At 42.7% G+C, this 12,618-nt stretch overlaps 1 protein-coding gene and 1 gene segment (V, D, J or C); one reads left to right on the forward strand and one right to left on the reverse strand.

The window, feature by feature from the left end:
- Positions 1 to 12,618, forward strand: part of LOC146813330 (T cell receptor beta constant 2-like) — a 934,578-nt gene that overhangs the window by 407,672 nt on the left and 514,288 nt on the right.
- On the reverse strand, positions 1,854 to 7,608 carry LOC146813336 (trypsin-like). Its single transcript, XM_085620148.1, has 5 exons — positions 7,508 to 7,608; positions 6,349 to 6,508; positions 4,535 to 4,788; positions 3,645 to 3,781; positions 1,854 to 2,101 (listed from the first exon to the last, which is right to left on the reverse strand). Exons 1-5 carry the CDS (start codon positions 7,545 to 7,547, stop codon positions 1,952 to 1,954), a joined length of 741 nt encoding a protein of 246 aa, XP_085476274.1. The 5' UTR covers positions 7,548 to 7,608; the 3' UTR covers positions 1,854 to 1,951.

Below are 12,618 nucleotides of genomic sequence, written 5' to 3' on the forward strand. Positions count from 1 at the left end.
TAAGGCCCTTACTGCCACATAGTGCATGAGGATGAGAGTGCACTATATAGGATGCATAACACCATGCGGGTAAAAAGCTAAATGTAAGTATTTGCATGTTTACATTCAAGGCTAAAAGCAAAGTATGATGTTATCGGCTTCCAGGAGTTGAAGTATTGTCTACATACTTCAACTTCAACAAAAAGAAACACGTTTTTGATGCACTGGCTCAAAACTGATATTATGGTGAGCACAACTTGAGAGGCATATGTTGTGAGTGAAAAGGTTACTCTAACATGTAATGATTGCCATTCCTTTCATTGGTAGTTCCTTGATGGAAGGATCTGGCAAAACCCACAAGTGCATATTTGGCTGAACATTTTTCAATAGGCCCCACATTTAGAATAGCACATCGGTAAAATTCGGTATTTATGAAGTGGTAAATGTTAGGCCACCTACATAAGGCCCTAAGTGTCCTATAAAATTAAATTAGATGGTTGTTTACTATATTCAGTGCAGCCAACTGCCCCATCCTTTGTTTTGCTGATTTAAACCAGGCCTCTAGGAGAGCATCCTTTTACCATATGCATTTTTGGAGTCGTTCTCTTTCTACAATGCAGTGAAATGTTATGGTTTCTATCAGGGAGCGATGATTTCCTTGCTATTTATACCTTTGTATCTAAGAAGTGCAGAATCTTTTAATATAGATGTGGTCAATCATTAAGTGAGAGGCTGACTTTTCTGGCACTTGAATTACTGACAGTGGATATTAATGCTGAACCTTCTGGTGCCATCTCATCTTCGATTCGGACAGGATGTTGGACCTCACAGAGGTAGCGGTTTACACTCACATTTGCTAAAGCATGCAGGGTCTGGGAAGCATTCTGAGTTTTTCCAGTACTTACATCACATGTTAGTGACAATTTTGTAAGGAAAAAGTTATAAATGCTGAAGATTGTCTTTCTGACATATGCAGTCATAGGACTGGCCGTTTCACTTTTTGACCAGGATGCACGGAACCTCTTAGTATAGATGTGGTCAGTCCACAGCGAGCAATGGACATCCACCACACTGAGGCAGAACCTTCTGGTGCCATAGGATCCTGGATTTTGACACGATGCTGGACTGCACAGCAGTGGTTTATTTGCTAAACAGCCGCGGTCCGTGCAGGTAACAGCGGTGGGGCCAGGTAAGGGGGGATTTCGAAGAACGATGCAGAGGGAAAATTAATTATTTATTTAACTCTCTCTCTGCACCGTCCCTTGAAATCCCCCCTTACCCGGCACCACCGTCCCACTGTTGTTACCTGCACGGACCATGGCTGCTGCTGAAAGATGGCATGGCTCTGGGAGCCATTCTGTTTTTATTTACTTGGAACCTAAATCTGCATTTAGTAACAAATCTGGTAGGAAAGATTTATTAGAGCTGAAGGTTGTCTTTTTGGCACTTACAGTCTCAGAAATAGTCATGTTTCTTAATGGTTAGATGATGTGGGAGCCCATGGTTGTCTGATACCAGTGGGTTTGATGTGGCAGGAGAAGCTTTTCCTCAAGCTGTTCACTCTCTCATTAATGAACTCAATTTTCCAGTCATCCATTCCAGGACCAAGTTACTCATTTTTCTGCCATACATTCAAGCTATAATTTATTGATTCATCTCTGTATTCATTCATCCATACGTTAACCTACCTATTTAGTCATTCTTCCATTTGTCTATATGCTCAGACAAATTCACCAATCCGTGAAGATGCACTTGCACATATAAAATTCGAGGCCTATTGACTTTGCCATTGCTTGTTTTGCCTGAAGGCTATATTTAAATGTATTTGATCAATTCATATGCAGTAAGGAATAGATATAAGAAAATAGATAAACTTCAGTTTTTATTCCATGATTTATTTTTCCTCCACAGCAGTACAGAGTCAAATCAAGAAGTTACATTCTGTGAGCATCATCTCAGGTAGGAAATGTTCTTAGTTTGAAGCCACAGTGCTCTGAATCCAGTTGACGTAGTTGCACACCTTGGTGTAAACTCCTGGGTAGTTTCTCTGAGCACAACCAATGCCCCAGGAGACCACACCCTGGAGCTGACCATTGCAGACCACTGGGCCACCGGAATCACCCTGAAAGAAAGAAGGCAACGTTCATAGAATGTTGAATTGCGAATACTATGTGCAACCTGAGACTAATGCGTGCAATAAAGTTAACCACATTGCACTACTCTGACAGAATACAATAATGAAGTCACAACTTGTATCATTCATCACATGTGAGTAGTGGTTGCAAGCATAGTATTCTGTTGTATGTGTTCTGAAATATTGATCATTACTTTGGTTGTTAAATCCCTTTTTAGCCAAATGCACTTTTCCTTAGGGTCGAACTATACACCACCGCATGTGGCATAGCATTGTGTATGAAAACCCAATCACTTCCTATAATTGATTTCTAATGCCATTGGCATTTTTTTTTTAAAAAATTTCTTCGGTCTATGCATGCATTTATTCATGAAGAATGTTGATTTGATTGCAAACTACATCACAAAAGGGTCCCCAAGATGCTTGGGGCACAAGTCAACAGACACCAGTATTGTGTCCACATTTGGAGACCAGTTTGCGGTGCTAGTGCCCTGTGTTACTGTGATACTGGCCTTAGAGGAATGTTGAAGGTGTTTCTCTGCAGCTTATAGAATATATTGCATCTGAGTGATTTTAAAGGTACCGCAGGGATGAGAGAGATAATGCCTGGGGTGGGGCTTTCCAGTACTGAGGAGGCATTGGGGCACATGGTAGCAGTGAGGCAATGTGATTACAAGCCTGATGGATTGGAAGAGGCATAAAGAAAGATGGACTGAACAAAATCAAGAGAAATGAGGAAAAGATCTGAACTCTAGCCCTGAACCTTTTGGAGGGACATGATGGGTATGAAGAAGGAGCAAATTTAGATGGTTGAAAAGAGCAAGGATAGCAATTTCTAATCTTTTTCAAATGGTTTTGGTTGAAACCATGCTGGAAGGCAAGGTGCACTGCAACAAATGTTCTCTTTTTATCGCATAATTTCCCCACGGAGTGTGAAACGCAACTAATGCCATCTGTGATCACTGCTGTATTATAATGAGAATTGGGTCAGTATCTGAGCCTGAACCAGAATCCAGACACAGTGTTCCATGCACACTGTGGCAAAACCAGAGGCAACTTTACACTGTGGCAAAACCAGAGGCAACTTTACCAGCTGGTGAACAATTCCAGATTCAGTCCTTCCTCAGCTCCTGCCAACACTACCCTCATTCATGTTTTCTTCTACTAAATTAATTGCCTTTATTATGTTTCTAGATATTCCTCTCTCTTTCCAGTTGTTTTCTTCTCCACCGAAACTAAACCCTAGAGTAGGACTCCATGTTCTGCACACGTGAACTTATGCCTTGGACTCTTCTAGGTAACACTTAAAGAGGCAGACAGATAAGTGCTGAATATTGCCTTTGAGTTTTGTTACCTCTTTGATATTTTATTTTATTTTGATTTAATATTGTACCCACTGTCAAGTCCAGTCTATCAATTAGTTATTACTCCAGTTCAAATGAGCTGTATATACTACAGATCCAACCATAATGTGCAGTGAGTTACGGATGTTGTGCTGATGACGTGTGAAAAACCGTAGAATGTCACATACCTGGCAAGAGTCCTTTCCGCCTTCAAGGTATCCTGCGCAGAACATGTTGTTGGTGATCTGCCCTGGGTAGGAGCTGGTGCATTGGCTGGTGGTCAGGATTGGGGCATTAAGGCACTGCAGGGTATTTGGGTAGTTTGCTGAGGAAAAGTGAAAATAAAATTAATTAATGGTGGCAATAAAAATATAACAATTTTTGTCCTGAACAACATGTGTCCTACTGTATTCTTTTGGTTTCTATAAATTATAATGAGAATTATAACTGCACAAGGAAACATCTAAACCATCAGGAGGATAAGATGCCTTGTGGAGAGACCCTGAGGATTTGATCTTGTTCATTGCAGTAAATTGTTGGACATTTTGATTCCCTTTTTCTCCATTTCCTCTAGACTTTTGGCAGAGCTTAGAACCAGCAAAAATGCAGTACCCAATTTATTGCTATTATTATTTTGCTTTCCTGTTATACATTTTTTGCTTGTGTAGGATGGCATTGATTACCCAGACTTCTAAAAGATGAATGGACCTAACAATTAAAGACTAAAAACCTTTTATTGCATGTTGATCTGACTTAATAGGAACTGGTGATCAACAATATGTGAATGCTCTGGGATGAATTCTGGCCCTGAGCATTGCTTTAATAAATCACCTGTATGGTATCAACCTGGCGTTTATTAGTGAACTGCACATCATCCCCACTTAAAGTTCTTGTTAAAGGATAATCCTTTGCTCCTTGACCACCAGTGGGGTAACGATGATTGAGGGGGCCCCCCTGCAAAGTACGTGGAGGAGCTCTCCGGCCGAAGTGCAGTGCTGAGGGGGACCCCTGGAGCTTGGGGGCCCCCCACACTGCAGGGGATGCGGGGGCCTGTGTTGCGCCCCTGTTGACCACTTACAGCCACTGCCAGACATGTTGCCCCATCCTGAGATCAGACACTGGGTTCCAGATGCAGCGCAGCCTGATGGAAGGGCGACGGCCTTGACGTAGCTGTTGAGAGTCGCAGCCCTGGACAGCTTGATAAGCATGATGTCATTGTCCAGGTTCCTGGAGCTGTAGTTGGGGTGTCTGATGACCTTGGTGGAATCAATGAACTGTTCGGTTCCTTCATTTGATGCAATGTTGTGCTCCCCAAGTCTCACATTGATACGTCTGGAACAAGAACCAAATTAAATATTGCCTTTTAATTCTTTATAGCCAAAGCAACTGTTTATACATTAAATCATTTAGTTGGCATGAAAACTTTTCTTCTATTTGTATGTTTTTGCCCTGGTAAATTGCTTGATAAGGTAACAGCAAGCCCCACCCCCTCCTGGTTCATGGTGCTTGTTTGTAATGTGAAAATTAAGGGGTTGAGAAGAAAGCATATCAAGGGTTAGTGCATGTCTCTTAAATATTATACCTCTTGCACACAATGTCAAGTGTTTGGGACTTTTGTATGAGACATCAATTGTTCTAAGGGGAACCCCAAGAAAGCACCCATTGCAGCCAGCCCTGGAATCCCATCTGTAGAGGCATAACTACCAGTTGTGCAGCAGGGTTTGCTCATACTCTTTGTTACCCACCACGAGACCAGGCTCCCTTCTATCCATGACCGGAGACTGAGTCCTTGATTGACTGTCAGACTCTGATCACCTGATATCCATCTCTTTGAAAGCCTTATAATTGTTCTCTGACCAGTTTGTCAGTGATTGCCTCAACAATGGAATGCTTGACGTGGGCCTTAAATAACTAATTGCCTTGGGGTCTGCTGTTACATATTTTATGTGTACGACCTCTATATGGTCTCATGTTTTCTATAGGGAACAATCTGAAACTACCAAATTACCAATTTGAGTCTTTGAGTTGTCAGTAAATAAACAAGTGGCTTTGGATAACAATCTGCTGGCAGGGCACTCAAATGCTGCTTCTCCCATCAGCTCATGAAACCTGATAACAAAAGGGAGTGTTCCTAGTGAGGTGGTCAGATTTGTTCACTTGCCATCTGGAGACTGGACTGATGTCACTTGGTGTCCTCTTCTGGACACTGCTGGCCTTACAACAGTATTAGTAAAATATGTTCCTGTATCATGCATTCTTCAGACTTGAATGGCATCACTACATCCTTCAAGTCCCAAGGATTGTATGCTGTCCAGTTATGAAATGTGTGCATGTGCAATGTGTATTACAGAAGGGGCACACAAGCTTCAGAAGCAATACTACTAACACTGAAGCCCCTGAGCACAGAAGCAGCCAAAAAATACCCATTAAAACAAATTCTTATGAGAAGGCTCATAGCCACTTTTCAGAGATGAAGGGTTTAGTTTGAATAATTATACCCATAATCTCAACTATTGACTGTCCCGAAGCATATGTTCCAAGGTTCCAGGTTAGGATAGGGAACAGGTGACATGGCTCAAAGCGAGAAAAAAAAAAGAACCACAGTAGGTCAATAATTGAATTGAATTATTTCAATAACAAACATTGTGTGTACCCACCTTTCCTAAGAGACTCTATGAAACAAAAGTACTTCCTCCCCTCGCTCATCAGGCAGCTGCTAGATGTGCTGCTTTTAAGTATAATCTAGATCAGTTTATCAGGTGAGGACCTGCTGTTGTTAATGGAACTGAAATTGGCTTACATTCAGCTTGGGTGATTGCTTTCTTGCAAGATCAATTCATTGAGTGTATACCCCAGCCAATAGCATGCATAGCTGATCTTCAGTGAACTTACGATTGGTAGCAATGAGCAGCCGACACGACCCATTGGCTGTTGATGAGGGACCCGCCGCAGAAATGGTAGCCGACATTCAGGGACACCTGGTAGGGGAGTGCATTCTTCCCACAAGTGTAGCCCCCAACAATTTTATCATCATCATCAATGGGGAAAGCAGCTAAAAAGAGGCAAGAAAGACACTGAAGGTGAATTAATTAAAAAAAACTCCACTGGGCGACACATACCCCATCACCAACATCAGCAATGATGACGAATTCTAAATTATCAAAATGCTACCACGCTTTTCTCAAATATCAGATTCTACTGGATACAAATTTGTGAGAAAGATTTGTAAATGTTGAATGTTAGTAGAGATAATTTGCATATTTGTTGGTCAATTTGAAAATCTGACTGAATTTCACTCTCCAGTAGGATAAAAAGCTCAATGCCATATGTTTCTGAATGGATGTGTCATAGCAACTTGGGGCATATTTACAAGCCCCTTGTGCCACCGGTGCATCACTTTTTCGATGCTCCGGAGGCAAAGAGTGCAGACACATATCTACAAGGCCACGCAAAGCCACTTTGCATGGCTTTTCATGGCCTTGTAGATATGATGTAAGTCAACATAGTGCAAGTTGCTGCGTTGCCTTACACTGCGTCAGTTCCATGGTCGTTGTGGTGGGTTTTTCCATGCAACACCCATGGGTTTTGACACATTTCCAGATTTACAAGGATCTGTAAACCTGGCAATGCATCAAAATTATATGAATCCACAAGGGAGGTGTAAAGAGGAGAAATATCTTTATTTATCCTCTTTCTTTCTTCTTTCTATGTGTGGTGCATTGGGTGCCAGTTTTCTGTCCATGTACGCAGAGTTGGATCTCGGAAATCTCTGATGTGCCTGCTGATCCGCATCAGTGATCTGCAGATTGTCAAATTTGACCTCCACCCTTCACTTGGTGAGTAGTGATCTACTGACATCAACATATTTAGCAGAAATGTGAAATGGGCCATTGAGAATAGCAGGCCACACATTCCAAAACTCAGGGACACTGGTGAGCTGCAGATTGGGAAAATTGACCTCCACCAAAATGGGGGAAGCAACCTGCCTTTTGTGAGTGGATTAATGAAGTTACCTTCCCCAGTGACATGTGGTGGTGTAATGCAAACTCACCAGCAGCCCCCAGGAGGGCACAGATCAGAAGGAACTTCATGGTTGTCCTGTGAGTGCTCGCAGTGTGATTCCCCTAATGGAGATCCGGATATTTATACCCAACCAGACCCAGCTTTATCTGCTTCTTTCCAAGGCTACTTCTATTTTTATGTGAAGCAGGTGATGATATGGAAAGAAAATGCATATAATGTACTGAAGTAAATAGAAGAACAAGATCAATAGGTTAATGATTAGTCGTATGTTTTTCACTCAAACTGTGTCCTTCATTTAATCACCATTGAGTGACTGCACACTAGGCGCTCACCATCCACTGATGAGCTGCACTGAACATGGGAACTGGGCACAGCAGAACGCAACACGTGCACCAAGAGAAAGGAGGAGAACCCATGGTCTTTTGCAAGTCTAAAAAGTAATGAGGCAAAGTACTAAATTGTGAAATAAGATTTAGCTCAAGGCTCAGCTGTTCACAATAAGTTATCCAAACCTCATCATTCAATATTACACAAGATTACATTAAATGTCTGACTCTCAAATACCTGCCACAGAAAACGGGTATTAGAAGACATGAATATAGATCAAAACTGAGCATTTTTGTTATCTTTACATATTACAACACATATAACTCAAGAATAGTTGATACATTTAAAACATGCATTGGCAAATACAATGTGTCTACACATGCTGTACAACGTCGTGACTGCTGAGCAACAGTACTGAAAATAGAAGAAAAAAGTTACAAAAAGTGCAATGCATGATCAATGTTGGTAGGGTGATATCACTTTCTTTTTAACGTTCAACCATACGGCACAGCAGACTTGCTACTCGACAAAATTATCTTATAAAATTGATAAAGCCAATAGATCTTTCATAGGTGAGGCCTGTTGGCTTTGCCAATGCCTGTTTAGAAACACTTATAAGTATAAGCTCTACAAGATGCATTGTCCCCTGAGGGAACTGGCACATAGTCACCATGTCTACTGATGTCTAGTCAATAACACAGCTCTTTGTGCTGGAAAAGGACAATGAACATCAGATGGATAATAAGACGCAAAACTAGAAGCCGCTGAGATCCACACGGAAAGAAAACATTTAAATAACAATGATGAATGGGGTGGGAAGGCTGTAACAGACAGGAAAACTTAGAAAGTGTGGATTGCGAAAGACTCCTGTTTTATTCTTGATGAAAGATTCCCCAGCGGAAAGAGAAAACGGCATATCTGTAAGCTTGCGCCCACCAGCTTTGAGGCCTGATGTCATTTTTGTGGTTAATTAATTATGCACTAGAAAATTATTCACTGATGACATCTCATTGATGACATCACTGATGAAATCATCATTGCTTATTTTGTATACATTGCTCTATAAATGTGTATAGCATTAAAGCTCTGAATATAAGTACAAAATAGTTCAAAAGTATATGAGGCATTATTAAAGTCATCACAGAACAACTCCCTTAGGTGTAGAAAGCATGAGTTAAATGCCACATTGACGCTATACCGTACACTTCATGGGTAGCATAGTTCACATTAACAATCAACCACAGATATATGGGAAACCCTCACTGCATACAGTATTCAAGCTGTATTAAACTATTCAGAGAAAGCCAAGCTCCTAAAAATACTGAATGTCTGTTCCAAAACGAATGCCCTACTATGGACAGCTTTTATCTGTATCAAACCCCTGACAGTCAGTAAGCCTACATTGAGAAATGAAGTTGATATGAGTAGAGAAGTGGATAGTGTAAACAGCATTCACTCTATGAAGAGAGTTTACCTGTAGCACACTGTTTGCAGACAGTGAATCTCTCATGTGAAATACATTTCAGAGTATCCAAAACAGTGTACAAATTACCTGCATTTTTCAATGGGAGCTTGCGCCGCGGGCTGAAAACGCCTGCAGCACAAGCACCCATAGAAAAATGGAAGTTTGCAAACATCCCTACACCATGTGGTGCCTGCCACACAGTGCAGGGATGTTGAGGGGGGCACCATAGGTGCCCCTCAGGCCCAAATGCGGAGGGTCGGGAGGCATGGGGACCCTGCTAGTGGCCTTCAAAGTCAGTTTCTGATAGCCAATCCATGACAGAAATGCCGACATGGATTGGCTGTCGGAAAATGACATCTTAATCCCGACATTAGAGCCGAACCTGCTCCGCCGTCATTGAAGGGATTACTATTACTATTCAATTACTATTAGTATTGTGCTCATATTCCGACGGGCTCACAGAGTCCATCGGAAGAGGAGCGTAATCCCCTTGCGTTTTTTCCTCTGACTGCAGTAATCAAAATACAGCGGTCGGAGGGAAACCTCAGGATATCGGGCGGAAAGCCCTCGACAGCTAGTCGGAGGCTCCCCGCCCGACATCCAAATCAGACCCTTAGTGTGTTATATATACACACACTTAAATGGATTTATCGCCAGCCCTTTTCATCCACTGGTCTGCTTTGTTCCTCCTACATCATAGAGCATGGAAAAATGGGACAGCTATTCCAGCCATTGCCTTACTTCACATTGTGTGGCAGCATTCCGCCCTTTCACACAGATCACATCTACACAAAGTGGTTCCCTTCAGAATCAGAGACTGCTATGGCAAAGTTTTCATTATGAGGTCAACATCTATTTTTGCTTTTAGCCATTTTTGTTTTCTATATTGGCAAGGGCCCAGCAGCTCCTCAAAATTAATGTATTTTCAGAACACAAGACAACACAAAAAACAAACATTGACAAAGTCAAAAGGCTGGTAGCCAATGCCAGGTCTCTTTGCCAATACTTGTTTATTACGGCAAGGACTATTCCCCCATGCTACTTACTCCCATCAAAACTGTCTAATTATGCTGATTTCCTGGATGTCGATTAGAATTCCATACTGGTCCAGGCTTCACCTTGTTTCACCTTAACCACTGCACCTCACTAACATAAGATCAATGCCTCTACCTGCCTCAGGACAGTAAAGTTTGGATCATAATCACTTCCCAATTGTGGACAAATTCCCAACTTATCTGGTAGCACATGCAAACAATGATTAGTTCCCATATTGACTCTGGCCAACTCATGACTGATGGTTTAGAGCTTATTGCTTTCAGGCTTCAAGAAGAGATGTAAGTAGTTTATGAGCAGAAGTTCAACAATCTGGACATATAGCGTTTTACACCCTCAAAGAGCAGTCTACCTGTTGCCTACTGTAAGGCCACCCTATGTTCCTTAAGTGGAGGCCTTTCTAAAACGAATTGGATGCCTTGATACATGACTACAGGTAGGTACTTTTCTTAATATGTCTCTGTAATCTTGATCTAGAGATACTCTAATCATGTTCTTTATATTATTATATTTAATTATTGACAGTGCAAACAGCTATGAGAAATCAAAGCGAAAACCATCCAAACATTAACAGAAAAGAGGAAAGATTTTTGGGCCCTTAAAAAATCCACTGCATTTTCAATGTTTATTAGATTCTAAGGCAGATTGCAACAAAGGCATAGGGGCTAGATTTAATAAAAAGCACTATCGGAGGAAGCAAGATGGCGGCTAAACCTTAGCCGTTGCGGAGGTGTAGTGACGGCTCGTAAGGATTAGACGATCGAGGCGGAACATTTGGACCCATTGACCCGCTATCCCAGGGAATTGATTATCCCCCTCTGCACACATATTTTTGGGGATGCCGAGAACGCTAGTATTTACACACCTGATACTTTGTTGCTCGAGGAGGAGGAGGATTACCCGGGCGTTTGTGGCTACCGCGTCTGAGTGCTGTGCCGGACGCATAGGAGGGCGGGGCTCGCTTTCTGGTCAGCGTTCCAGGCGGAGTGAAGTGGAGTTTCGCTTTGGACCAGAGGGCGTTCGCTGTGCTGTACCGGTCCTTTCGAAGTGGTTCTCTAGGAGAGAAGGCATAATGGCTCCGAAAGCGGCGGCGGCCGGGAAAACGGCCATCCAAAGGAAAAAACTCCAACAAGAAGGTGAAAATACGGCAGCTAACGAGGAACTGAGCGGGAAAGCAAGTCGACCTGGCTCAACAAAAAAAAGCCAACAAACTCTTGGGAGAACTAGACAGGCTACATCCTCGACAGCCTCAATTGCTGATATTTTTTCAAAAACCGGTAAGGAGCAGGAGGGCTTAAAGATGAAGAAACAAAACACAGGAGGGACAGTGTACCCTCAGAGGTGGTGATTATCGAGACAGTTAATATAAAGGATGGACTCTTCCATAGTGAGCAGGCATTACCTACGGCACCTAGCGCAATTAATAGGGGAAAAAATTTAGATGGTCTGGCAATCGAGGGTGAGATGAACAAAGATTTGACCCTTCAGGAGGCAGCGAGGGATAACGTAGCCCTTCCAGAGCAGGGCCTTGATAAACCCGATAGTGAGCTGTGCCCGCAGGAAGCGGAAGAGTCAGCCTTTTTGATCTCGGTCGCAGGCTCGGGGATTGGCTCTGGGGTTCACCCCAATGAAGGAGAAAAGGATAAGGATACGGATTCCAGTGAGTGTTTTTTCTCTGTTTCAGAGGGGGCAGAGTGGTCCGAGGATGATGAGTGTAGTTCCTTCTTGGACTCAGAAAATGAATTAGAACTTGACCCCCCCATAATTACATCTAGACCTCCGGCGTGTCCACCCGGGAAAAAACAACCTCAAGCCCACGTTAATTCTCAAGGCGAGCTCAGCTGGGATCATTCCTCTACTCTGGCTTTACAGGGTTCCCCTAATTTGGACACAGCTCATATCTCTATGCTAGAAGCCATCCACAAGGAGATAATTTCACACCGAGAGGAGACTCGCCAGGACAATCGCAAGGCCCAGGCTGCTATGAGGAAGATCCAGGGTGTTGTTAGGAAATTATCTGAAACCTGCACAAATATAGGGGATCGAGTATCTAACTTGGAGGAGAGAATCGTGTCAACGGAGTCAGAGGCAGCGGAGGCGATTAGCCAAGTGAAGTCCCATTCTGCACAGGTGGTGGATCTGCAATGGAAAATGGAGGAGATGGAGAACAGGCTACGACGGAATAACCTGAAAGTACTGGGAATACCTGAAGGAGTTGAGGGCTCGGATATTAAAGCATACATGATCAAACTTTTTGAGCAAGCATTTCCGGAGCTCTCAGATTGGAACTGGGC

Source organism: Triturus cristatus, chromosome 7 (genome assembly GCF_964204655.1).
Source record: "Triturus cristatus chromosome 7, aTriCri1.1, whole genome shotgun sequence".
Lineage (NCBI taxonomy): Eukaryota > Metazoa > Chordata > Amphibia > Caudata > Salamandridae > Triturus > Triturus cristatus.

What these genes read in the sequence shown, in the direction of transcription:
- LOC146813336 (XM_085620148.1), bottom strand. Translation starts at nt 7,547, where the DNA reads ATGAAGTTCCTTCTGATCTGTGCCCTCCTGGGGGCTGCTG. An exon ending in CAACATGTCTGGCAGTGGCT is followed by an intron (nt 3,782 to 4,534) that starts GTAAGTGGTCAA and finishes ACTTTTCCTCAG; the next exon opens with CAAACTACCCAAATACCCTG. An exon ending in GCGGAAAGGACTCTTGCCAG is followed by an intron (nt 2,102 to 3,644) that starts GTATGTGACATT and finishes TCTTTCTTTCAG; the next exon opens with GGTGATTCCGGTGGCCCAGT.